This window comes from Halichoerus grypus, chromosome 7, assembly GCF_964656455.1.
Source record: "Halichoerus grypus chromosome 7, mHalGry1.hap1.1, whole genome shotgun sequence".
NCBI lineage: Eukaryota > Metazoa > Chordata > Mammalia > Carnivora > Phocidae > Halichoerus > Halichoerus grypus.
In genome coordinates, this window is record NC_135718.1 from 64,977,852 (window position 1) to 65,005,384 (window position 27,533).

Here is a 27,533-nt window from a genome sequence, read left to right on the forward strand (position 1 = left end):
TCTGTTTATTCTTATGTGACCTCAGGTCAGGTAAGACTCAACCTTGTCATTTCTCTGCTGCTTGGGGCATTCTCCTTCCTATTTGAAGCCTTATTATAATCAAGCTGTTTTAGACAGACCAGAACCAATTTTCTGCAGTGACCCTGTCTCCCCTCCACCATACTGGTGACTGCCTTTCTTAGCAAGAACAGGGCCAACTATATACCCATGCATATTTCAAAATAGTAACACAAAACGAAACAAAAAAACAAAACTAAATTATGTATTTTTGTGTATGGAATGTATGGGGCAGCTCTTTGGGGTGGATGTTCCACAGAGGCTAGTCAGGAAAAATGATTATCAGCAGTTAACCTTCTCAAAGATACCTGCTGTTTGGTAACTTTAGACCACTTTATTTCTCATCTACAGTGGGAAAAGTAAATGGTAATACTACTGTTATCAGAGGGCAAGTCAGAAATTTAATAGGATTCTGTGATGGGAATCATTTACATATGATTAGTAAGAGCTAAGAGGATTGAATTAGAATAGTTTTGATGAGGAAATGTACTGGGCAGCCATTGTTACATTTGGGGATGGGGAGTTACAGTTAAATTTGGATTCTTAGATCTATGGTACCTTTTCTCAGAAAAAAAGAGATGCACATATATACAACTTTGTAACATCTTAGGATGCTCCTAGACCTTCTCTGCATGTCAGTGAAAGGAACTGAATACAGACAGGGTCCCTGGGCAGCTTTCCTCATTAAGTCAGATTTGTCTCTCCCCATTTTCCTCATTGGCCACTTCTACATCTTAGCAAACCTCTATAGGACTCCAAATACCCTGTCCTTTTCTTCTCCCTTCTAGCCTCCAGACTCCACCTTGATGGGATCTAGCTTTATGAGCTAGCATCATTCCAGAATATTCTGTACCCCAGTGTTGGCAATCACAGGATCTGGAGTTAAGTGTCAGATGAGAAGAGGTATTAGGCCACTTATGTCTAGTACTATTAAGTTTAGTATTTAGATTGGGCTGGTAACCTTTAAACTAGAGTTATTTGTCACAGCCATGGTGGCATCACCTAGGGACATTCTAATGAAACTTAAAAAAAAAAATCTCAAAATATTACAAGGATTGTGAAACTTGATGAACTGGTGAAATGAGATCTGAGGCTAAAAACAACTTTGAGTCAGGTAGCGCACATTCCTGAAAACATTTCTCTTCCCTTTTAAGCCAGCGTATGGCCAGATTCAGGCATATGGTGCCCAGTAAGATCTTGATAGAGACATGATACTGTAATAGGATGCTCCAGACCTAGGTTTGGCTCAAAGTGAGGGAAGGAGCCAGGCTAAATCTCAGCAGGTATAAAATGCCACCTTCTTGGGCGTGGAGGGAGAATTTTATTTGCATAATGAACACTTTGAAAAAGGGAAGAAAGATCTTTCTGTCGTCAAGGGGTCACATGTCACTTTGATGAGAGTCAAAGGAGTGGTTAATCTTCAGAGAATGAATCCATCCTTGTAGAAATGACATTTTGGAGCTCATTGTGTTATGAGGTGGGAACTGATCTTTGCATGTGTGCCAAGGAGAAATAGTTTCATACCTTCAGCTCTCAGATCATGTATCTCCAGCTCTTTCTAGTGCAAGGAGCCTGTATCTGTGTCTGTGGATGAGCTTCAGGGAGCTTTATGAATGTTTTTCCCAAAGTTTGAGTGTATATATATGTATGTATATATTATATTGGTTTTCTGTTGCTACTGTAACAAGTGACCACAAATCTATGGCTTAAAACAACACACATTTTTTTTTAAGATTTTATTTATTTATTTGACACAGAGAGATAGTGAGAGAGAGATCACAAGCAGGGGGAGTGGCAGGCAGGCAGAGGGAGAGGAAGAAGCAGGCTCTCTGCTGAGCAAAGAACTTGATGCGGGGCTCGATCCCAGGACCCTGGGATCATGACCTGAGCCGAAGGCAGCCGCTTAACCAACTGAGCCACCCAGGCGCCCCAAAACAACACACATTTATAATCTTATAGTTCTGTAGATACCCAACATGGGTCTCCTTGGGCTAAAATAAAGGTGTCAGTAGGCCTGCAATTCCTTTTTGGAGTCTCTAGGGGGAGAATCCATCTGTTTCCTTGCCTTGTCCAAGTTTCCAGAGGCTGCCTACATTGCTTGGCTTGTACCCCTTCCTCCATTGCAAAACTAGCAACATTGCATTTCTGAGCATTCTTCCATACATCTCCCTCTGACCAGGGCCAAGAGAGATTTTCTGATTTTAAGGATTCATGGGACTAGAGTGGACTGACTCAGATAATCCACAGTAATCTCCCCATCTCAAGGTCCTTAACTTGATCATATCTGCAGAATCCCTTTTGTCATGTAAGAGTAACATGTGGAGTGGGACAGAAAATGAGGACACAGGCACCGTGGTGTGTGTGGGGGTGATTATTCTACCTGCTACATAAAAGTTTAGTTTTCCAGGGAAAATCTCTAAAGCATTCATCAGAATCTCATGTGGTACTCATGACCCCAAAAAAGTTTAGGAACACTATCCTAACCTCTATCTCCCAGTTTGCTTGTTCTTCAACAGAGCCAACCTCAGACACTGATTTCACTCCCTCCATCCTCTTTTACTCCATCCTTCCTCCTATTTGCCATGTCCTCTCTGTGCTTATACGGTCAATATTCCTTGTACAGTGCCCCATAGCAGAGATCTCAAGTTTGGTGTCCTGCAGTTTATCTAGTGTGGAGATACACTTGCCTTGTAGAATGTTTTAAAATATTTTGATTCAATATTTAAAATTCAGAAATTTTGGGACACCTGGGTGGCTCAGTCGGTTAAGTGTCTGCCTTCCGCTCAGGTCATGATTCCGGGGTCCTGGGATTGAGTACCGCATTGGGCTCCCTGCTCGGCGGGGAGTCTGCTTCTCCCTCTGCCTGCCACTCCCCCTGCTTGTGTTCTCTCTTGCTTGCTCTCTCTCTGGCAAATAAATGACTGAAATCTTTAAAAAATAAAAATAAATAAATAAAATTCAGAAATTTTATAGATTTGGGAGATTCTTTTTGAGAAACTAAAGATGGGATAACCCAGAGCCTATAATACTACAAGGCAACAATTAGCTGAAGTTGAGGAGCAGCTGTCCATTTTTCCACAACTCCCACCTGAATCTCCCAACTTACTTGTGCGCTCTGCCTGGCTCCTACAGGCATTTGATTTATAATGCCTGCTTTAATCATTTTCTTCCCAGCTACTGCTCATCCTGGGTACTCTAGCTGCCTGGAGCTAAGCCCTAATAAGGTGATGTCTGATACTGTCTTATGCCTCCTTTCCAAGATAACATATTTACATTTTAACTTGGATTTTCATTGCATGTGAGTGGAGGGGCTGCGTATTACCCTACTCTGGCATGCTCTTCAGTACCTGGAGCTTTTCAAAACACGTATAATTATAGAACTGCATTTGGTTAGAGCAAGAATGAAGCCTTAGGAATCGTTTAATACAGCCCTCTCATTTTCCAGTTTGACACCCAGTGAGGCCGTGATTTGCTTAAGCCCTTGCTCCCCTTATAACAGAACCAAGACAAATGCCATCAATCTGTTCAGAGCAGTCACTTGATAAATATGCATCAGTTTGATTGATTTTTTTTATATAGCTACAGCCAGTGCCAATCCTATGAACCCTCAGATATGACAAAGGAGGATTTATGAATGTAAGAGAATACTAATGAAGCTGGGGATTTCTTACCCAGCTAAGTAAATTTACTTTTGAGAGTGATTAACTCACTTGTGTTTAAAATATTGTATTAAAATTTATGACAGCATTAAACTTTTAATGTCGTTAAAGACCTTGTCTGTATAAACAGGAGCTATTCTATAGCTTTGTGTCACTACTAATTAAGTTGGTGGTTACATTTGCGAATTGGAGTTTATTGGCCTCTTCATCTGGAAGTCCCCAGTTAGAGGGGGTTGAAGATTGATGTATTAGCAGGAATAATGGCCTTTGATGGCTTTGACTATTTTTGTGACATTCCAGAAGAAAGAAAAAGCTTTGTTGCTTTATGGAAAGAGGAAGTTTTGTTGGCAACAACTTTTCCATGGGGAATAAATCCTTTCAGCTTTTGTTTTTGAGATAGACAATTTGTCTGTGTTTTAATAGCTAATTGTTTCTTATTTAAGTGTTTTTCATAGAAGTAAGCAGAGTCTTAATGAGCTCTGTTCAAAAGAGAAAGAATGAGTAAGAGAATGAGCACCCAGAGATTTTTAATCACATAGTAGACAAGATGTACCTTCTTGGACTGTATCAGACAGGAGCTCTACATGTTGCCAGTATGTTCTTATTAGTGTGCTCTTAGGATTTCTCTCCTCTCTTTCCCTCCCTTCCGTCGCCTCCCCTCTCCTCTCTTCTCCCTCTCTCCGTCTCTCCATCTCTCTCTCTCTCTCTCTTTCTTCCTTAATAGTGCAGGGGGAGGAGAATGAATGAGGTATAAACAAAAAAAATTAGTTTGTCTTGACAATGTTTTGAGACTCCCTGCTTGACAGTTGGGTGACGAATGGGCTCTGAAATGCTTACTTTGCCTACATTGCATGGGAAGGGAGCCATATAGCGAGGGATCTTCTTCATCCCCCAATCCTGCCTCCATCCTCATGGGCTCAGAAATAGTCTGATAGAATGGAAAGAACATCCAAATTAAGAAATGCAGAGTCTTATCTCATGTCTCTCGGGTGACCTTGGTCACTTCATGCAAATCCCTCAGTCCCCTCCTCTAACACAAGTTTGGGTCAGATGATTTCTCCGCCCCCTTCTGACTCTAATTCTAAAAATGCTCAACATTTTAGATGTTTAAAGGATTAGATGTGGAAAGATTTTAGCTTAATAAAAACAAGCTCTTGCAGTCACAGATAAAAATAATTCCTCCTCCATGCTGTAGAGCACAAAAATACCCTATACCAAATCACCAACCCCTTGAACTGATTGACAAAGAGCCCACACTTGACTATTTTGGGAATGAAACCCTCCTTTAATATTATTATTATTATTTTTTGAGACTGCCCTTGGTTACTTTATAAATTGTTAGCACTTTCACACAGACAATGATTAGGCGTAAAGATAAAAGAGAAACTCTGAGACATTCTCTCATTAAAAATAATAATAAATGGGACATGATTATATTGGAAAATACAAAAAAATCCAAGGAAATAATTTCTTTTAGTCTTACTACCCCAATATGATCATGGTTATCCATTTTAGTATATGTTTTTGTATTGTTGCTATTGTTTTAAGTTTTTATTTAATTCTAGTTAGTTATAATATAGTGTTATATTAGTTTCAGGTACACAGTATAGTAATTCAATACTTTCATATATCACCCTGTGTTCATCACTAGTGCACTCCTTATATTGTTGCTATTGTTTTAATGTGGCATAAAAAAAAATTGTGTATGAAAGGGGCTTCCTGATAGATTTGGATTGAATTCACTTCAAACTGGCTCCAGAATATAAAGCTAGACCAGAATGCATTCTGCATTCTGACTATACAATCTATATGTAAGTTGAATAATAAAGTAGTGGGGTAATTATCACCAACCTCAGCTTCATTTATGGCTAAGATGAGCAAATTTGATTTTTCATAACAAATACTCTAACATACAATTTTCTACAAGGAACATATTTTACAAACTTCATATCATAGCCTTGTGTTAGAAATAATATTTCTAGGAGATAGAACAAAAACTTTGTCCTTAATATCTCAACATCTTAGAAAACTTCTTGACCTAATTTGGACTAGATTTAAGAGACAGATTTCAATAGTGGTTACAGGGGACAGAGTGTGCATATAAACTTAAATCTCATTTAAAACTGGCCAGCTGGTTAGACGTTGAGTGTTCCTGAGGCCATGGGAATGAGGCTATTCTTTAACTTACTCTTTATCTTCCCAATGAGGCAATGGCTACACCAGTGTTCCTGTCATAGTATTCATCTACAGGGTTATTCCTTTTCAAGACTAATGCGCAGTACTAAACACACACAAACACATCCACATCCACTCATATCGTATATAGTGACACAGCTCCCACCCCCCCTTTTTCTCTATTTTTTATCTTTAACCAACTTATTCGATTTGTATGTATAAATTTTTTTCATATATATGCTATCTTAGACCTTTCTGTGTAATTTGTTTGTCCTACTTAATATTGTGTTTTCCATATCATAAAATATTCTAAAATATTAATGACTATAAAATATTCCATTCTGTGAGTATAACATCACTTATGTAACGAATTCCAAATTAGTGTGTATTTTGATTACTTCTGTGATTTATATTTATAGATATTGCTATAGTAAGAATTGTTTAAAAATATTTTTATGTACTTCCGTTTTAGTTTTTTTGGTTTGTGCTTAGGGGTAAAGCTGTCTAGGCATGGGATTTGAAATGATAAACTGGAGAGACATGGGATATAAATTTTTCAGTTACCTGATCATGAAAGAAGATAGGAATAAAATGGATAATTGATAATGGATAATTTTGAGAGAATTAGATAGAAGGTCATGTGGTTAGATTTCTGTATGTGGCAGCATCATAGGATAGTGGCTCTGGGTAGAACGTTTGAGACAGTTCAGTCCAATCCCCTTCTCCATACTTGTATATTCTAGATATTTCTGTTTCACCCACTAGCCCTTATGGTTTTCTAGTTCAGATTGTGCTTGGGGCAAAGTGCCTCTGGCTGTAACGTTCCCAGAGAACATTTGGAAGGTGTGCTGGGTGTGGAACAATTCTTTGATGTGTGGAACTACCCTGCACATCTCAGAGACTCTGACATCTTTGGTTGTAGCCCACAGAATGTCAGTAGTCTCCCCGAGCCTCTGCACCAATCACAAGTAGCCCCTAAATTTCCTAAATGCTTTCTAGAGGGCATACCACCACCCCCTTGAGAAACATCAATCTTCACGATGGATATTTAAAGCTGTTTTATGAGAGTCTTTTTTAACGTGGGTATGTGTTCATGATTTATTTATACATGGTGAAGAAAGCAATTACATAACAGAATTACAAGGTGATCTTATTTTTGCTTAACATAATTATATACAGAAACTTACACTGGAAAGACATAAGTCAATATTTTATTGGTGGTTATTTTCAGGTGGAATGATTAAGGGTGGTGATTTTAAAAATATTCTTCTTGCTTTCCAAATTTCCCCCCAATGAGTTCCTCTTAAGTTTGTAACTGGGAAAATTATTTATAAATAAAAAAACTATGCGCGGTTCCGGATATAGAACTATAAATAAATTTGTTGAAGTCACTGCAATCATATTAAATCATTTTATTTTCTGTTTCTTTGAACTGTTTTATCTCAGTTTGAGGTAGACAGGAAAATTAAAGTATTAGAGGAAAATGGATTTTTTAAAATTATTATTTTTTAATTTTTTTATTGTTATGTTAATCCCTATACATTACTTCATTAGTTTTAGATGTAGTGTTCCATGATTCATTGTTTGTGCATAACACCCAGTGCTCCATGCAGAACGTGCCCTCCTCAATACCCATCACCAGGCTAACCCAACCTCCCACCCCCCTCCCCTCTAGAACCCTCAGTTTGTTTTTCAGAGTCCATCGTCTCTCATGGTTCATCTACCCCTCCGATTTCCCCCCCTTCATTCTTCCCCTCCTGCTACCTTCTTCTTTTTTTTTTTTCTTAGCATATATTGCATTATTTGTTTCAGAGGTACAGATCCGTGATTCAACAGTCTTGCACAATTCACAGCGCTTACCAGAGCACATACCCTCCCCAGTGTCTATCACCCAGCCACCCCATCCCTCCCACCCCACCCCCCACTCCAGCAACCCTCAGTTTGTTTCCTGAGATTAAGAATTCCTCATATCAGTGAGGTCATATGATACATGTCTTTCTCTGTTTGACTTATTTCGCTCAGCATAATACCCTCCAGTTCCATCCACGTTAAAATTATTTTTGTTAACTAGAAGAGACTTAAAAGACATTTTCAATGGTACCCGTGGCTTTTATGGTTTGGGTTAGTTGGAATCAGAAAGCAAATATTAAAGGTGATTTTTATAGGTTCAGATGACACTTAAAACCAGAACTTGTATCCTAGACACCTCTTCGTTTGATTGTTTTATTCTGTGGATAAAAGTAGAAGAAAGTCTCTTTTTATACCCTTCTAGCAGTGCAAGCCTTTCAGGGTTCCCCTAGCACAGAGTTCTAATCAAGAGAACCCCTGTGACCTCTGCAGATGCCAGGAAGTACCAGGGCCCATTTAAATGGGAATGGGGTTCAAGAAAAGAAACTTGAGAAGGTGGAAGCAGGAGTAAAGCCAGATTTCAGGAGGTTTTTAAACAATGCCTTGAATTTAACACCAATACAAGAAAACAACTTTGGCCACACTGAACCTATTGAATAAATCCAGACACACATAATAGAGCCCTTGGATGTGCAGGTGGAGGGCCAGTTTCCTAGGGAAAGCAAGGTTGTTGTCGGAAGTAGATTAGAGATAAAAAGTGCTGGGAAGATAAAATCACTACTCTGCTGGAGTGACATGGGGGCCTGGGGAGAACTTTGAACTGTTGGAAGAAGAGTTAAGAACCAGCTTTAAGGTAACTGCCGAAAAGTGTCTGGCGTGCCTGGTCAAACTTGAGCGAGATGAAAACATGCGAGAACCAGGCTCCTCTGACTTGCCTTTCTGATCATTAACTCACCCTTGCCCCTCAGACCAACAATACTAATCCAGGTTCTGTTCATCTTTTTATTTATTTATTTATTTATTTATTTATTTATTTAAAGATTTTATTTATTTATTTGACAGAGAGAGACACAGCGAGAGAGGGAACACAAGCAGGGGGAGTGGGAGAGGGAGAAGCAGGCCTCCCGCCGAGCAGGGAGCCCGATGTGGGGCTCGATCCCAGGACCCTGGGATCATGACCTGAGCCGAAGGCAGACGCTTAATGACTGAGCCACCCAGGCGCCCCTCAAGTCAGTGTTTTACTTGGTAAACATGTCTGAGACCATGCATCCCTGGCTGCTAAGCACCATGGCAGACAGGGCTAGAAAGGTAACAGCTTTATTTTGAGCAGGGGGCAAAGACAAGGCAGCACTTTACAGCTACATTGCAAATAGATCCTGCATCCAGGTTCTGTTCATCTTGTGCCAAGACCACATTGATAAGGAGAGGGTAGCGTTGCAGGTAGGTATGGCATTTATTGTTTGCTTTAAAATGGAATGATAATAAGAATCCTAACTAGCATAAGGAATAGCAGGTGTAGAGGTGCTGACTTATTCCAGATGGAGACAAGAGCCATAAGGCTAGAGCAATTGATCTGCAGAGAGAATATATCACATGACATCAGAAAGGTTGGCAGTGCCCAGACTGCACAGGGCCTTGTCGCCAGGGTATGGATCTTGGGTTTTGTTGAAGTTGAGGGAAGCCATTGGAGATTATCAGGAGAATAACATGCTCAGATTTACATCTTTAAAAGACCGCTCTGGGTGGTATGTGTTGTAGGGAAGCAGGGAGACGGTGGAGGCAATGCCTCATCCATGTGGGAGATGATGGTGGCAGTGACAGTGGAAGAGGGAAGAGGAGAGGTGGAGATTAGAGACTCATATCTTCTTTTTGGAAGAGAAAGAAAACCTTTGATAGGGAACAGGTAGGATTTAGGCTTATTTAATATTAATGCTTACTTAAATCCTCTGTGCCTTTTCTTAAGTTCTTTTGTTCCTAGAACTATCCTGATTCATAATTTAAAAGCTAGAATGTTGGAAGGCCAAGTATCAGATGTAATATCACAGTGCCCAGCGCAATGAGAATTTAATATTCATCAAATATTTACCTGCCATTCAAATTAGCCACCCCCCACCATTATTTGTGATCTCCTGTCCTCTTCACTTTATCTGTCCCTAAACTAAATCTTCATTTGTATGAATTTTTTTCTGTCCCTGACTCAGAAAGACAGGTATTGTATTTACTTTGTAATGTTGCTCACTTGCTTACATTAGATTCCTCCAGAAAGCGGAGCCTCATAGAAGGCCTTGGGTACAGGGAGGTGATCCCAGGAAGCAGGAAGTGGGGGAAGGAAGAGCTGGAAGCAGGTGTGTAGCTGAGGTTACCACTCTTGGCAGCTGGAGATCAGGCCCCTGAGGACTCTCTGAGGAGCCTTATAAAAAGTCCTGTGAAAGTTGGGGGGCTACCGTGTTTATTCACACACTCCCCTCTTTGCTCCCCTCCTCTGAAGGTTGTCCCCCCAGCCTCAGGAGGTAAGTCCCACCCACTTCCAGGCTGAGGGAGTGAGCTCTGCCTCACAACATTCTTGAGGCCGAAAAGTGAAGAGACTTGGCAGGTGCTAAAAGGGGGATCATTTGATTGAGCAGAACTGTCCATGGAGCTTAAGCATTTGCTATGACCGCCGTGCCTCCTGGGCTGACCACTGCCTGGCACAGGAGGCAGGCATCTCATAATTACTTACTAAGTGAATAGAAAAAATGAGATATGCAAGGAAGTGCTTTGTATCCAGCTCAGCACACCAAGTGCTACTATCATTATTAATAATAATGTATTAGAACTTCTGCTCCCAATGGATCCTGTGTCCTCAATATTCCTTCCCAAACCCTTCTTTCTGATTCATGGGGTGTTTTTGAGTCACACCCATGGCAACTCTACCTCCTTTCTTCTCTCAGTCCTGACGCTGGCCTCATGGGTCTTCCTGCCCACCCAATTCCCTGGGCATTGGCATGGATCTGGCTGTTTCTGGGCTCTGCTCCAGCCCACCAAGGTGAGGAGGGGTATCAATTCCAGTGCAGCTGGGCTGCCTTGTGCTCAGTGTTTCTCATAGTGTCTCCAGGGACATGACTCTTCCCGCTTCTGGAATGTGTCCCCTGGGAGGCCAGGCCAGAAACACCCAGGGCACAGAAGTCCCTCTCACCTGTGCTCTTTAGCCACTGGTGTCCTCCCGGGTTGCTGCACCTAGACTTTTACGATAATATTTCCCAACTAGGAATCCCCGGATCACTTGTTAAACACATGTTACCAGTGCACTCCTTTGGAAATTCAGATTCAGTAACTGTGGGACCCAGGAATCTTTTTAATAACACTGATTGATTGTGATTTTCAGAGAAGTATAAAGGGAGGTAGAGCTTGGGTTCTAATAATTACTGGCAGGGCATATTATTAGAGATTAGCATTCTGCCTCTAGCCATAACCTCCTTCTCCCCTCTATGGGAGTTCATTGGCCTGGACAAGTACATCCATGGATTGAAAAGTCAGTTCATGGGGCACCTGGGTGGCTCATTCGGTTAAACGTCTGCCTTCAGCTCAGGTCATGATCCCAGGGTCCTGGGATCGAGCCCTGCATCGGGCTCCCTGCTCCGCGGGAAGCCTGCTTCTCCCTCTCCCACTCCCCCTGCTTGTGTTCCCTCTCTCGCTGTGTCTCTCCCTGTCAAATAAATAAAATCTTAAAAAAAAAAAGAATCTTAAGAAAAGTCGGTTCATGAACATCTATTGACTTCTAATTCTGTTTTCTGTCAGCGGTCTCTTTGTATCAGGGGTCATTTTAAATTCAGTGCCTTGGTTTCTTTATCATTTAAGGTGGCTGCCCAGTATTCAATCTCAGTCCTTTAGCAGAAAAATTTGGTTAAAAGAAAAACACCAATAAGAGAGTGTCTTTAATATAACTTAGACTCCCTAGAGAAAGGAATTTTTTATTTACTGGTATTGAGGGTTGTTATTGTTGCTAATAATATTACTGGAATTTATTGGCATCTTGTCTGTGTCTGCATATAGAGCTATTGTTTGTACATAAAGAATGTTTTGCTCAGATGGTTGTCCTCTTGGGATATACCTTTTGTTTTCAAAAGAGTTTCAGGAAACAACAGTCATACAGTCAGCCAGCAGTCATCCGGGTATACATTAGTGTATCCCATGTTGCTTTCTGAACAGAGGCTCAATTTAATTCAGTGGAATATCTTGAACTCTTAAGAGTGATTCAAGGTTCAGCTTGGTTCAGCCTTAAGGTTCTGATTCTATATGAAGCACTCTGAAAAGTGTACTGGCTGCTCTCCTTTTACGCTTTTTGCCCAGGTTTTCTAAATGTGGGTTAAAACACCACTTGCTAATCTTCAGCAGGTCTCCTCAGGGAAGAAACATATCTGCTTGTAGGAATGAGAGTCATCCCATCCTGCTAGTCCTGCTAGCATGCTGCAGCTGGAGGAGAGAGCGTGAGTTTTATCATAATCATCGTATATACTTGGGAATATACCAGAATTGGCAGCTGTCCATAACCCTGGGATGAATACTTTTATTTATTTATTTTTAAATTTATTTATTTTAGAGAGAGAGAGAGCACGCGTGAGCAGGAGGAGCAGAGGGAGAGAGAATCTAAAGCAGACTCTGCACTGAGCATGTAGCCCAACGCAGGGCTCAATCTCATGACCCTGAGATCATGACCTGAGCCGAAATCAAGTCAGTTGCTTAACTGACTGCACCACCCAGGTGCCCCAGGATGAATACATTATTAACAAACATATGAGTGCCTACTCTGTGCCAAATGTCACTATTAGCCCTAGAGATAAAAATAACAAGCAAGGGGGCGCCTGGGTGGCTCAGTTGGTTAAGCGACTGCCTTCGGCTCAGGTCATGATCCTGGAGTCCCAGGATCGAGTCCCGCATCGGGCTCCCTGCTCGGCAGGGAGTCTGCTTCTCCCTCTGACCCTCCTCCCTCTCATGCTCTCTGTCTCTCATTCTCTCTCTCTCAAATAAATAAATAAAATCTTTAAAAAAATATAAAAAAAAAAAAATAACAAGCAAGACTCACAAGGTCCCTGCTCCATAGAGTGTCATCATGAGAGAGAGACAATCAAATAATTCTACAAATACACAGTTAAAGACTGTGTAATGGAGGCAATGAGGATCATAATACAACAAGAACATGGGATGCCTGGGTGGCTCATTCCGTTAAGCTTCTGCCTTCAGCTCAGGCTATGATCCCAGGGTCCTGGGATTGAGTCCTGCATTTGGCTCCTTGCTCAGCAGGGAGCCTGTTTCTCCCTCTGCCTGCTGCTCCCCTTGCTTGTGCTCTCTCTCTCTTTCCCCCTCTCTCTCTGACAAATAAATTTTAAAAAATCTTAAAAAAAAAAAAAGAACATATAAAAGGGAGACTTGATTGTGAGCTTCGTGGTATCTACAGGATGAATGTATTAATTAGGAGAGAAAGTGGATAGGAAACAGCATTATGGGCATGGGAACATCACATACAAAGGCCTGAGGTGGAAACGAGCATGGTGCATACAAGAAACTATAAGAATGTCAGTGTAGTAGGAGCAGAGAGGGAGAACGGTATGAATTGAGGTCGAAGAGGTGGACAGATGCTAAATCCTTCTGATTGTCCTAGGATACTTTAAGTATTTTGGTCTTTAAGTGCCGTGTGCAGAAAGGTAGTTACAGATGGTTGTGTGGAAAATGGTTTGAGAGGGTAGAGGGGAAATAGGGAGAACGTGGAGGCAGTCCAAAAGGCAGATTATAGTGGTTTGGCTTCAGATGGTAGTGGTGGAGGTGGAGGGAAGAGGACAGATGCAAAAGTTACTTGGGAAAAGAAATTGAAGGACTTCATAATACAATGGCTATTGGGCTTAAGGTAGAGGAAAGTGTCAGAATAACTCTGGCACTGGAAAGAGGGGGAAATTTTTCACTGAGATAGGGAACACATTCATCTGCTAATTTATTTATTTTTATTTTTATTTATTTATTTTTTATTTTTTTAAGATTTTATTTACTTATTTGACAGAGTGACAGTGAGAGAGGGAGCACAAGCAGCGGGAGTAGGAGAGGGAGAAGCAGGCTTTCCACGGAGCAGGGATCCCGATGCGGGGCTCGATCCCAGGACCTTGGGATCATGACCTGAGCTGAAGGCAGATGCTTAACGACTGAGCCACCCAGGCGCCCCATCATCTGCTAATTTAAATATAGATAATTGAAATGTTGATATAAATAAAAAATCCTATGCTGAAATATTGCTTCTTCACAAATTATTACATCTGTGGTTTGACACTAGCCTTAGGCCATGAAAAATATCTTAATGCTTAGTTCATTTTGCTATTTTGAATTCCAGTACACCTTCTGAGCAAAGGCCACTGCAGGATGACCCTATAGATTGGCTCAGCACATGCTTTAGGGTCCTAGCAATGTGGGAACACCAAAAATTTTGGAAAATATGCACTTTAATGGGTTGTCCACAACTTTGCAGTCACCAAATCTAGGAGGAAGCTCTTCTAATATCAGCACACAATTAATTTTCTATTTCTCTGTGAGAAGTGCTTTTAATTTGAATTATATCATGGTGGTCATGGTAATAGTGGCAGTGAGGGCGGTAATGATGTGGCAGTCCTCAGGGTTGTGGTGATGACAATAGTGGTGATGGTTGTAGTGGTAGTGATGACAGTGATGGTGAATGACAGTGGTGGTGGTGGTGGCAATGGTGGTGGCGACAATGGTGGTGGTGGTGGCAATGGTGGTGGTGATGACAGTAACAGTGGCAGTGACAGCAGTGGTGGTGGCAGATACAGTAGTGATCACGGTGATGGTGGTGGTGGTGGTGATGGTGGTGATGGTGGTGATGGTGATGATGGCAGTAGTGGTGACATGATGATGGTAACCATGGTGGTGGCAGTGGTAGTGACCATGGTGGTGGTGATGGTGGTGGTGGCGGTGATGACAGTGGCAGTGGCAGTGATGGTAGTGGTGGTGGCATTACAATAGTGGTCATGATGATGGTGATGGTGACAACAATGGTGGTGATGATGACAGTGCTGGTGGTGACAATGGTGGCAGCAGTGGTGGTGACCATGGTGGTGGTAGTGATGGTGGTGGTGGCAGTGGCAGTGATGGTGGTGGTGGTGGCAGTACAGTAGTGGTCGTGGTGATGGTGGTGGTGGTGGTGACAACAATGGTGGTGATGACAATGACTTTGGTGGTGGTCATAGTGACAATGACAATGGTGGTGGTGATGACAGTGGTGACAACAGTGCTGGTGGTGGTGATGACAGTGCTGGTGGTGGTGATGACAGTGCTAGTGGTGGTGATGACAGGGCTGGTGGTGGTGATGACAGTGATGGTGGTGGTGGTGATGACAGTGCTGGTGGTGGTGATGACAATGCTGGTGGTGGTGACAACAGTGCTAGTGGTAGTGGTGACAGTGATGGCGGCAGTGACGACAGTGTTGGTGGTGGTGATGACAGTGCTGGTGGTGGTGACAGTGATGGCAGCGGTGGTGACAACAGTGATGGTGGTGGTGGTGACGACAGTGCTGGTGGTTGTAGTGACGACAGGGCTGGTTGTGGTGATGACAGTGCTGGTGGTGGTGACGACAGTGATGGTGGTGATGACAGTGCTGGTGGTGGTGATGACAGTGATGTGGTGGTGGCGACAGTGATGGTGGTGGTGATGACAGTGATGTGGTGGTGACAGTGATGGTGGTGGTGATGACAGTGCTGGTGGTGGTGATGACAGTGATGGTGGTGGTGGTGACAATGCTGGTGGTGATGACATTGATGTGGTGGTGACAGTGATGGTGGTGGTGATGACAGTGCTGGTGGTGGTGGTGACAACTGTGCTGGTGGTGGTGATGACAGTGCTGGTGGTGGTGATGACAGTGATGTGGTGGTGACAACAGTGCTGGTGGTCGTGATGACAGTACTGGTGGTCGTAGTGATGACAGTGTTGGTGGTGGTGATGACAGTGATGGTGGTGGTGGTGACAATGCTGGTGGTGATGACAGTGATGATGGTGGTGGTGACAATGCTGGTGGTGGTGATGACAATGCTGGTGGTGATGACAGTGATGTGATGACAGTGCTGGTGGTGGTGGTGACAACAGTGCTGGTTGTCGTGACGACAGTGCTGGTGGTGGTGATGACAGTGATGTGGTGGTGACAGTGATGGTGGTGGTGACAACAGTGCTGGTGGTGGTGGTGATGATAGTGATGGTGGTGGTGATGACAGTGCTGGTGGTGGTGACAGTGATGTGGTGGTGGTGACAGTGATGGTGGTGGTGATGACAGTGTTGGTGGTGGTGATGACAGTGCTGGTGGTGATGACAACAGTGATGGTGGTGGTGGTGACAATGCTGGTGGTGATGACAGTGCTGGTGGTGGTGGTGACAGTGCTGGTGGTGGCAGTGGTGATGACAGTGCTGGTGGTGATGACAGTGATGGTGGTGGTGGTGATGTTCAGAGGCACGACACTCCCATCAGTGCTGAAATCCATAATCAGGCCCTGTGGAGCACAGTCTGCATTTCCTGTTGCCTGGACCAGAGGGCAGGGCTGTGCTGGAGCTGGCAGTGTGCTCTGACAGGCCTACTCATAGCAGAGATGTGCTTGGTTCCTTTCCTATTGTCATTTTGGGTGAAGGGAAGCAAGAGAATTGGAGGGAATGTTTCAGTGTGACCTAGCATTTACGTTTAGGCCAGTTTCCTGGTAGGATTGTAAATAGTTCAAGCAGTATCTTTAAAGATCTTTAAAGAAAGGGAATTTGAGACACCTAGATACTGTTCTCTTTTCATTGCTAAACTTCTCTAGTGAGAAGCTTTCATTTCTCTTTCCTCTTCTGCCTGACATTTATCTTGTTCAGTCCACTGGCCTTTTGCTTCTCTGCTTTCATTCTCACAACCTCCAGATGACTGAGATTTTCTAGCAGTGTGAGCTTGGGCAATGTGCCTGCATGTCCTGTTCTCCTTGCCTTGCTTTCTTGTTCTCTGTTATACTTAGCATCTGGTACACCATAGACCACTGGTTTATTTCTTTAGGTTCTCTTTCCTCATATGAAGATTATAAGTTCCATGAGGGCAGAGACTTTGTTCTATTCACTGTTTTATTCCAAAAACCTGCAATAGTACCTGGCACATAGTTGGTGGTTCATAAATATTAATTTAATGAATGAATAAAGTTATATAACTGCCTTGTTTTCTGTTAAGTCAAATGGGTATAATAATGCTAATCTCATATAGTTACTATGAGGATTAAATGATATAATGTAAGTAAACCACCTGGCATTCCTAGCCTGGCATAGTAAGGGCTGGTGAGTTGTTATATGGTCCTTCACACTCTTCTTTCTCATAACCTCTTTCTCTTTGTTATTTAGAATGATATTCTAGTTAGCTTCTTACCTCCTTAATGATGGATCTCTACCTTCTTCTTCTATCCACTAACTGGAGACCTGCCCAGTGACACTGAGTAACGAAATCCCAGGTTTTTGTTTTTGTTTTTTTAAAAGATTTTATTTATTTTTTGATAGAGACAGCAAGAGAGGGAACACAAGCATGGGAAGTGGGAGAGGGAAAAGCAGGCTTCCCGTGGAGCAGGGAGCCCAATGTGACCTGAGCTGAAGGCAGACGCTTAACGACTGAGCCACCCAGGCACCCCCAGGTTTTTTTTTTTAAAGATTTTATTTCTTTATTTGAGAAAGAGAGAGAGAGACAAAAACAGAGCATGAGCAGGGGGGAGGAGGCAAAGGGAGAGGAAGAAGCAGACTTCCTGCTGAGCAGGGAGCCCGATGTGGGGCTTGATCCCAGGACCCTGAGATCATGACCTGAGCCTAAGGCAGACACTTAACTGACTGAGCCACCCAGGCGCCCCAAGGAAATCCCAGGTTTTGTCTTTTTCAGCTTGCTTATTCACAAGACTTTGATCATTGTTAATAAAATATACCATGAATTATCATCGTTTATAATTCTATTATTGTATTTTTCATATATGATTCTAGAATCCATGTGTTATTTTTAATATAGCTAGCAGTAGTATCGTGAATTATCCTATGAGGTAGCTGCTATTATCCTCACTTTACAGATGAGGAAACCAAGCCTTAGAGAGGTTGATACCTTACCTGTGGGTACACACACCTAGTAAGTGGTGGATCAAGAAGTCATTCTTAGATCTGGTTCCTTCTGTTTCTTCATTACCCATCCAAAGGCATGCACTGAGTGTGTACCAGAGGCCAGGTACCGTGCTAGGCTCTGGCCACACAACAGGGAAAAAAAATCAGTGCAGAACCTGTGACTACTGCACATCACAGTTACCATTATCACAACCCCTCTGCTGAACACACTGTAGAGTGCCAATTCTAGGGTGAGCCCTGTTCAGGTATTTTTACTTCCCTATCTCAGCCTTGCTTCAAGCTGCAAATATCTAAATCTAAACTCATGAATTGCCTCTTTCTGACAACTGCCTGCTGTCCCCACCAAAATTACATATTTTTCTACCTCCATTAGAAAAACCACCTGTCATCTTTCTAGTCACACAGTCTCAAAACTTTGGAATAATTTTGATTATCCCATCTCTTTTATTCCATACTTTCAATACACACCCAAGACCTCTTGATTTTTTCTTAAGATTTTATTTATTTATTTGAGAGAGAGAGAAAGAGAGCATGAGGTGGGGAGGGGCAGAGGGAGAAGGAGAAGCAGACTTCCTGCTGAGCAGGGAGCCCGACATGGAGTTCGATCCCAGGATCCGGAGATCATGATCTGAGCCGAAGGCAGACACTTAACCGACTGAGCCACCCAGGTGCCCCTACCTCTTGATTGTTTTTAATCCTTGAAAATATATCTCTTGTTTCTACCTCCCCAGTTCCTCTCTACCATTTTAATATCAGCTTCTATACCCTGATCCTTCCCTTACTATTAGCCTCAAGACTGGGTATTAGTTTTATCCTCTGCTTCAGATTCCACTGAATTGTAAGTCTCCTAAAGGCCTAGAGTCTGCTTATTGATTATCTCCCCAACACTATACCAGGTGCATAGGAGACATTCAAATGGCTATTAAATTAAAGCAACTTTGATGCTTAGGCCACAGTTCTTAAACTTGACCTGGAGGTTTATTTGGAGTTATAAGTACTTTTCTTGGAAGATCATATGAGTGTATGATAAGTAGGCTATTCTCTGCATATCAATAATGTATATTTTTAACAACATATATTTCTGCTTTTTTTCCCATTAATGTTTGCTATCTGTGTATTTGTTTTACTGTCTGCTAGCACCAAAGCTCTAGAGACATTTATGGTTAAACTATAAACTGGTAAATATTTTTTCCATTAAAGAATACCACTCTTCCATTTTTCTGGTGCTACCATAACTCTATAGAAACACAATTTGAGAACCAGTGTATCTTACAAAGAAATTATGAGCCATTCAAAATTTTAGATGTTACTGTATTGGACACATTAACTCTTGTGCCTAAGAGGGTTTCTCCCATTTGTAGGATAGAGCAATTTAGTATTTTCTGAAGCCCCGATATTACTGTGTTTGCAGCACAGGGAATTGATGGGGATAGAATGGGTGTGCCAGTGGTCTTCCTCACTTTCTTTTCCCACTTGAGTGATCTCTCCCTGAGCTCACTGTTGGACCCTTAATCTTCTCACTTACTCAGGAGAGACATGCTGGTTTGCGCAGATGTAGTAGAAATCAGTGAATTCTAGACAATTTTGTTTACCATCTCCTTACTTTTCTCATTGGAAGCAAATTGTTTGCACAGTTAGCCGTGCCCTTGGACTGAACAAATTTTGCATTCTTAAGAATATTTTGAAGATGTTATGCTTGTGGCATTTCTAAATGTGTATCATGACTTAAAGAAATCATTTATCTTGTTGACCCTTCAGAGGACATATATACTTTCTTCAGGACTCAAATTGAAGCTGATTGATAACTGTAAATAATTATGTCCCCAAATAAATCTTTTTATAAATGACTTAATGGTGACTAAATCTTTTATTAAGAAAGCAGGCACTTTTATAAGGATAATAACTATAATTTAATACACTTATTATATAATAGCATGCAAACTGCTGCAGAAAAACTTGAATGTTATGTAATAGATACTACTAGATCATAACATTTGACAAATCATGATTTTGAACTCAGCATCTGCCTATAGTGAAATTTTGCTTTTTTGTATTTAAATTTTAAAAATGGATTCAGAGTAGATATGCCTTATTTCAAGTCATTTTCTTTTATTCGAAACTATGTAGTGGCAAGACCCAGCTTCATCATGTTACCCAGAAATTACTCTGTTTATTGTGTTAGTTAAAAGATAGGATGAAATTTCCAAATGCTGTCTTCAGTGAACAAATGCTATCTTTCCGTACTGACCGCATCAGATCTATCAGATCGCATACACAAAAATCTTTTTAATTAATGAAACAATATTAAATTTGTATTAGGTACTGAGGATTCAGCAGTGTAGAAAATGGACATAATCCCCAATTTTTTGGAGCAATGAAGAAATGCCAATAAACAGGTTAATTTCAGATAGTGGTAAGTGCTAAGAAGAAAATCTGCGGACAGTGTGATAGAGAGTGTAGGGAGGCCTACTTCTAGTTAGGGACATCAGGAAGTCCTGTTGGGAGGTGACATGCTGCTTATGATGGAAGGGTCAGTTTTATGAAGATCTGGGGGAGAGCAGTCTGGGGTAGTAATTAGGATGGTTTGAACAGGGAACCAGCACCACGTATTCAAGAAACCAAGAGAAGGCCAGAGAGGCTGGAGTGTAGGGGACAGGGTGTGAGTGTTAGGAAGTGGGGCCAGGCACACTGGCAGAATTCAAGCATTGTAATGTGTTGCAGACAATTATGAGGAGTCTGGATTTTATTCTGTGGGCAGTGGGACACCACTGAAGGTTTTGTAGCTGCCAGCCTCAAATGTGCATTGTTGAAAGATTTCTTTTAAATGGAAATAACTTTTCTTTGTATTTTACAGAATTGACCAAAGGGCTGCCATTTGGTCAAAGGACGCTTTTGAGACTTGTCAGGACTTAAATGAGGTAGGTGCCATCATTGTTGGTTGTATGAAATGAATTAGCCAATCATGAAATTTATTATTCTTTTTTCCTAGTATTAGGAATTCTTTCTGATTAAAACTTTAAGTGTTTTTGCTCTTAAGTGAACTTGTTTTCCCTGTAGCTCTTTGGGTAATGTTTTTCCTCACTCTGGAGCAAATATATTTAAAATATTATCTGAGAGATTGCTCACTACATCTTGGACCTAAACCAAGTCCAGCAGTCATTTCATTATTCTGTTTTCAACTTTTCTTCAGGATTGTATAACCATGGCTGTGGCAGTTACATTTGTAACACTTTCTCTTAATTTTATTCTCTCTCTCTCTCTATTTCTAATGGCTTTTGTAGTCTCAAATGTAATCATGCTTACTATTTATCCATGGAGTATGATATAGTTTGGTGTTTGCAATACGGTCTTTTTAGTATATTTTGAAACACTGAAGTCCTATTTTCCAGTCCGAATGGTTTCTCACCAAACCGGACATCACTATGTTAATGTTTGTTCTAAATTTTATTTGAAATAGATAATTTAATTCTCCTGTTGGAAATCAATATAACATAATTAGGATCCCTGTTATTATGAATTCTTTGGCTTAAGACCTTGGTTTGAAATACTGTCTAGTTTCCGTTGCCCTCATTTTATAATAAAGGAGCAGTGGGTGCTATATCTGATTAGGATCATAGCAAAAGGAATGAAAAGACTCGATGCTCAGATGCCAGGAAGAAAGATGATGGACTTGAGGCAAATTGTTTATTTGTCATTTGAAGATTGATCTCTTCTCCCCCTCTAAGAAAAGGCAATTAATTAAATTTAGGGGATTTTCTTTTTCTTTTTTTACTTTAGAACTTGGCAGAAATGAATAGCCAAAGGTAAACCAGCTGCCTGATTAAATCAAGTTAAATAAATAAGTAAAGTTGTGGAAAATGACCTAAAGTTAACAACACAGAACACTGCTTGTTATTTATTTGTGCATAGAGACAGTCTTCAAATTCCCCAATCTCACTCATGGTAACAAGAGTGACAAAGAGTTTAAGAAAAAATAGGCAAGAGCCTGAATCAATGAACACATTGTGAACAAGCAAAATGCTAGCTATAAAGAAGTACTGATTTGTTTTGACATAAGTGACTAGAAAAATGAGGTGATTCTAAGAGTCAGCTTGTGATAGGTTTCAAATATTTGGGAGAAACTCAGATTTGTGAACTAGAAACCCATGAGAATGCTGAGATTACTTGAGCATTCTGAAATCAGAGATGCAAAAAGATCTATTTGCAAATCTGCTTTCCTGTATTTCTTCGCTGTATTGTATCGGCAAATTTCATGAAATGTGCCAGTTTACTGCTCTGGGATTACATGGGTGCAAGAGCATTGAATAGAGACACGCATTCAAAAGAGCAGGCAACGCCCTATTTTAAATGTGTGCTCTTCCATGATAAGGTAGTGCTGCTGATCCAAACTGTTTGATAAGAGTGAGTGTGAGCTCAAAGTGTTTTGTTCCACTCAAGGGGTAAACTGTGTGGTATGAGTATTCCAATCCATATCCTTTCATGCAGTTTCTGTTGTGACTGAAATTTGGGGGCCAGAGGAAACCCTAGAAAAGCTTGAATGGGAGCAGTATGAGTGGATCCAAGGCCATGCAGGGAGGGTCGATGTCATTGATGAAGACATCCTATAGAGTGGATATATATTTAAATGGGTTTTTCTCCGCATTTCCCAAATGTAGGGAAAAGCAAACTCTTTTATGGAAGAACCCCATCATATCATTTCTTTAGGCAAGAGTCCTATGGAACACAGGTGGAAAACACTGCTTTAATATTTTTAATTGAAACAGAACAAGAATATATAATAGTGCATATATTCTAAATGTACAGCTGGATGAACTAGATTAAGAAACGACATTATCAGCGTCCCAGACACCCCTGTATAATTCCTTCCAGTCACTACTCTCCAATAAGGATAACTGTTTTTCAGACTAAAATAGATTTGTTTTGTCTATTATTGAGCTTTTCATAAATGCATTGTATGTACTTTTTTGTATCTGGTTTCATTTGCTCGGTATTATGCTTCTGAGATTCATACATATTTAGCATGTAGTTTTAGTTTTCTCCTTGCTGTTACCCATTGTATGTTTTTTCCCCTAGTTTTTGACTATTATGATAAGTTGTAACTGATAACTTTTTTTTTATTAACTGCTATTTGTTCTCTGTTCAGCTGACTTTTTACAGGAGTATTCCTTCCATCTCTAAATGTAAATGCAAGGTAGACTTTTTTGTTATGTTAGCTGTCTTCATTCCTCTTTGTTCCTTTCTTGTATTTATTTACCACTGCCCCCCTCCCTACCACACACACACAGCCATCTAGTTCTCTAAAATGAACCCATCAGTTCTATATCTGCTTTCTTTCTTCACATCAATTGGAAGTCTAAAGTCAAAAGAGTTTCTTGAGTCTCATGAGAAGATGGTCCACAAATATTTTCCAGACATTTCCATAGACCCTAATGCTGTATATATACAATAAAAATTTTAAGATGCTACATATATGCTTTATATTTTCCTAAAATTTCATATCTGGTAATTTACTTCTACTTTTTGAACTTTTTAATTATACTTGCTCTGTCACAGATAGATGGGCCTCAGCTACGGTTTGGTTCCAGAGCTGGCACTTGACCCAAGGTCTCCTATACTCAGTAAGGCAATACATGGTATGATGTATCTACATATAAGGTGTATTCCCCTACTTTCCCAGTGAACTGGCTACAAAGTTCAATATGTTTTTAAGTAGGCTCCACACCCAGCATGGAGCCCTCCTAGTGAACTGGAAAACTCACTCACTTATTATTTCCACTTGGCATGAGTATAGATTTGATTCTGGCTAGTCTCACTTTTCTTAAGCCAGTCTCAAGCTACCAATCTTTGACCTTGGGTCTCTTGATAGGACTTGCAACCCCATCCCATGAGTTTTGGTGCATCTGAGACTATGTTATAGGTGTTTGTTTCTGAAAAACTGAGTAAGTTTCCCTGCTGCCATTGAGCTAAACTGTCAGATTTTTCCTCTGTAAGACATCAGGAGGTTTTATCTGTTGGGGTCTTCTGGATCATGATTGGAAAATATTCTAGACTTAAGATCTATCAATGTCTCTCATCCATCTTTTTTTTTCTTAAAGATTTATTTATTTGAGAGAGAGAGAGTAGGGGGGCGGGCAGGGGAGAAAGAGAATCCTCAAGCAGACTCCTGCTGAGCACAGCCTGACACAGGGCTCAGTCCCAGGACTCTGAGATCATGACCTGAGCCGAAATCAAGAGCTAACCACTTAAACAACTGAGCCACCCAGGTGCCCCAATCAGTGTCTCATCCATCTTTATCCTTGGTTTTAGTTATACCTCCATATCCGTATAATTGATAAGCACTCAATAGATCAAAAAGTTGAAGGGTAAAATGAGAACAAATATTGTTTTCCTTCTTCATATCCTAGTAAATCCCCTTCTCAGCTCCATTTCCAAATAAGAAAAATAACAGATGTAGAAAGAAAACTAATGGGTTGTCTCTTCCCTGAGAAAGCATGGCATATTGGGTCTTCAAACTACTTTTTCTATTAGAGACTGCATATCATAAAGCATTACAGCAACTTCTTTTAGTTTTTCAATTGTAAAATTGGGGCAGGAAGTTTTGAATTGGGTTAATTCTAGGAGCCCTTTCAGTTTTAACACTCACTGATTCTACCCCTCCCCCCCCCTTTTTTTTCATTTTCCTAATGCTTATAGAATTTAGTCACAGGTTCCCATCAAGGATGAACAAGGCAAACCATCACAGAGTTACTGAGGGATAAGACCTCAAGGCCAATCACCTGAAGGCCTGGTTTGGGGAACAAATACTAGATCTTCTCTGTTACTTTCTTCTCTTCAGCTCTTCTCTCACCGTAAGTTGCCTTTCTTTAGTGATATACTTGTATTCCTTTCCCTTTAGTTTTTGCATATCTATTACTGCATTTGATCTGTGGCTACCATTAGGTTTGTATATAACATCTTCTGCATATAGCAGTCTATATTAAGTTGACAGTCACTTAAGTTTGAACCCTATTCTTTATTTCTTTCCCTCCATGTTTTAGGTATATGGTGTCATACTTTACATCCTTTTAGTTTGTAAGTTCCTTGACTGATTTTTACAAATATACTTATTTTTACTGCTTTTGTACTTCCTACTTTTTGACTCTTACTTATGGTCTTTCAACTCACAGAGTCCCCTTTCATATTTCTTGTAGGGATGGTTTAGTGATCATGAAGCTGGTTTAGCTTTTGTTTGTCTGAAAAACTCTTTTATCTCTACTATTTTGCATGATAGCTATGCTGGATAGAATATTCTTGGCTGCAGATTTTTCCCATTCAGTACTTTGAATAGATCATGCCACTCTCTTCTGGCCTGTGGAGTTTCTGCTAAAGTCCACTGATAGCCTTCTGGGGTTTCCCTTGTATGTAACTATCTTCTTTTCTCTTGTCAATTTTAGAATCTCTCTTTATCACTACTTTTTACCATTTTAATTACTATGTGTCTTGGTGTTCACCTCCTTGGGTTGACTTTGTTGGGGGCTCTCTGTGCCTCCTGGATCTGGATATCTGTTTCTTTCCCCAGATAAGGGAAATTTTCTGCTATTATTTCGTCAAATAAATTTTTTGCTCCCTTTTATCTCTCTTTTTCTTCTGAGATCCCTATAATGTGAATGTTATTATGCTTGATAGAGTCATTTAGTTCCCTAAGTCTATTCTCATGTTGCGTAATTCTTTTTCTCACACCTGGTCGGCTTGATTACTTTCCATTACTCTGTCCTCCAGGTCACTAATTCATTCTTCCATTCCCTCTAGCCACTATATATTCCATCTAGAGCATTTTTAATTTCATTTATTGTGTTCTTCATCTCTGATTTTTTTTTTTATGTTTTCTATCCCTTTGTTAAGGATCTCACTGAGGTCCTCCACTCTTCTTAAGTCCAGTGAGTATCTTTATGATCATTACTTTAAATTCTCTATCAGACATATTACTTACCTCCATTTAGCTTAGGTCTCTTGTTGTGGTTTTGTCCTGTTCTTTCATTTGGGACATATTCCTCTGTCTCCTCATTTTGTCTAACGTTTGGTATCTGTTTCTCTGTGTTAGGAAAGTCAGCTGTCTGCTGCTCTTAAAAGGAGTGGGGGTGGTGTGCGTTTTTAACAAGGTGGTATTTGCCTTTTCCAGAGGGGATGCAGCTTCTGTTGAGACTGAGCCAACTGGGGCCATTCTGCAAAGTGTACAGGGGTAGGGTGGGTGCCATGCCTATAAGTTTTGCATGCTGGTCCTCTTCTTCCACAGGGGATATGCCACTGCTGCCAAGACCAGGCCAGCCAGGGCCTGATCCACAAAATGCACATGGGCAGGGCACACAGTTTTAACAAAGTGTACACATCTTTGCAGGAGGTGACCTGCTGCTGCTACAGCCGGATGGAGGCCTTGCAAAGCATGCTGTCTGGAGACATGGTGTTGGCAAGTTTTGCACTGGTCTTCTGGGAAAAGGGACTCACAGCCCCAGAACTGAAGCAGGCCAGTCTGGAGGGGACAGGGCATAGTGTAAGCAAGTTATGTAGTGAATGCTAGGGCTGTGCTTTTTCCCACAGGTGGCCATGTGTTTATGCTGGGGGTAGGAGAGGGAAATGGCACCTGCTAAGTCCTTCATTCCTGGAGGTGTCTTCCAGTGAAATCTGCCACTCTAGAACATACTCTGCAATTAGTAAATAATTCTCCCTCCTATATGCCCCAGGCATTTTTCAAACTGCTGCTTCTATCCTATATCTCCATGAGCTGTTTGTTGTGTTGTCTCTTTAAGGGCAGGACTCAGTTTCCTCTTGCCCTTCTGGCTCTCCCAGAGCTGAGCCTACTGATTTTTAAATTTCCAGGCTTTCAGTCCTGCTGGTTGTAAGAATGCATGAAATTTGGCCTTTATATACAATGGAATATTACTCAGCTATCAGAAAGGATGAATACCCAACTTTTGCATCAACGTAGATGGGACTGGAGGAGATTATGCTAAGTGAAATAAGTCAAGCAGAGAAAGTCAATTATCATATGGTTTTACTTATTTGTGGAACATAAGGAATAGCATGGAGGACATTAGGAGAAGGAAGGGAAAAATGAACGGGGGGAAATTGGAGGGGGAGATGAACCATGAGAGACTGTGGACTCTGAGAAACAAACTGAGGGTTTTAGAGGGGAGAGGGTTGGGGGGATGGGTTAGCCTGGTGATGGGTATTAAAGAGGGCACGTACTGCATGGAGCACTGGGTGTTATACTCAAACAATGAATCATGCAACATTACATCAAAAACTAATGATGTAATGTATGGTGATTAACATAACATAAAAAAAAAAGAAAAGAAAAACAAAACAGAAGAATGTCCAAAAACTGAAAAAAAAAGTAGACCAATTTTCACATTTGTGGTGCCCCTTTTTGAGCCTATATGCACGTGTCTATATGTGTGTTTCCATGTGAAAAATTTGATTGTCTTTTTATTACTATCCAAAGTTTAGCATATGGATATTGTGGCCTCAAGTCATATAAGAACTCAAGGTGGTACTTACTGTTTAATTTGAAATCTTTCTCCCTCAAAATTGTCTTAATTTTGAGAAAATAATATGACAAGAGGCTTCTTCAGGCCTTTGATACTCCTCAGTTAGCTAAATGGTATTATTTCTGAAGGAATAGTC

General features: G+C 40.9%; 1 protein-coding gene and 1 non-coding gene across 6 annotated transcripts in view; one reads left to right on the plus strand and one right to left on the minus strand.

Moving 5' to 3' along the window:
* The window catches only part of FAM13C (family with sequence similarity 13 member C), a 152,003-nt gene that overhangs the window by 53,955 nt on the left and 70,515 nt on the right, over positions 1-27,533 (plus strand). For all 5 annotated transcript variants that reach the window (XM_078077682.1, XM_036078159.2, XM_078077681.1 and 2 more), the window contains one exon: positions 20,728-20,791. In XM_078077682.1, coding sequence (XP_077933808.1) covers positions 20,728-20,791 — 64 coding nt within the window. The remainder of the gene's footprint in view (positions 1-20,727; positions 20,792-27,533) is intronic.
* LOC118526766 (small nucleolar RNA SNORA63) lies at positions 8,991-9,121 on the minus strand. The gene has a single exon (XR_004912769.1). It is a non-coding gene; the product is annotated as a small nucleolar RNA SNORA63 (small nucleolar RNA).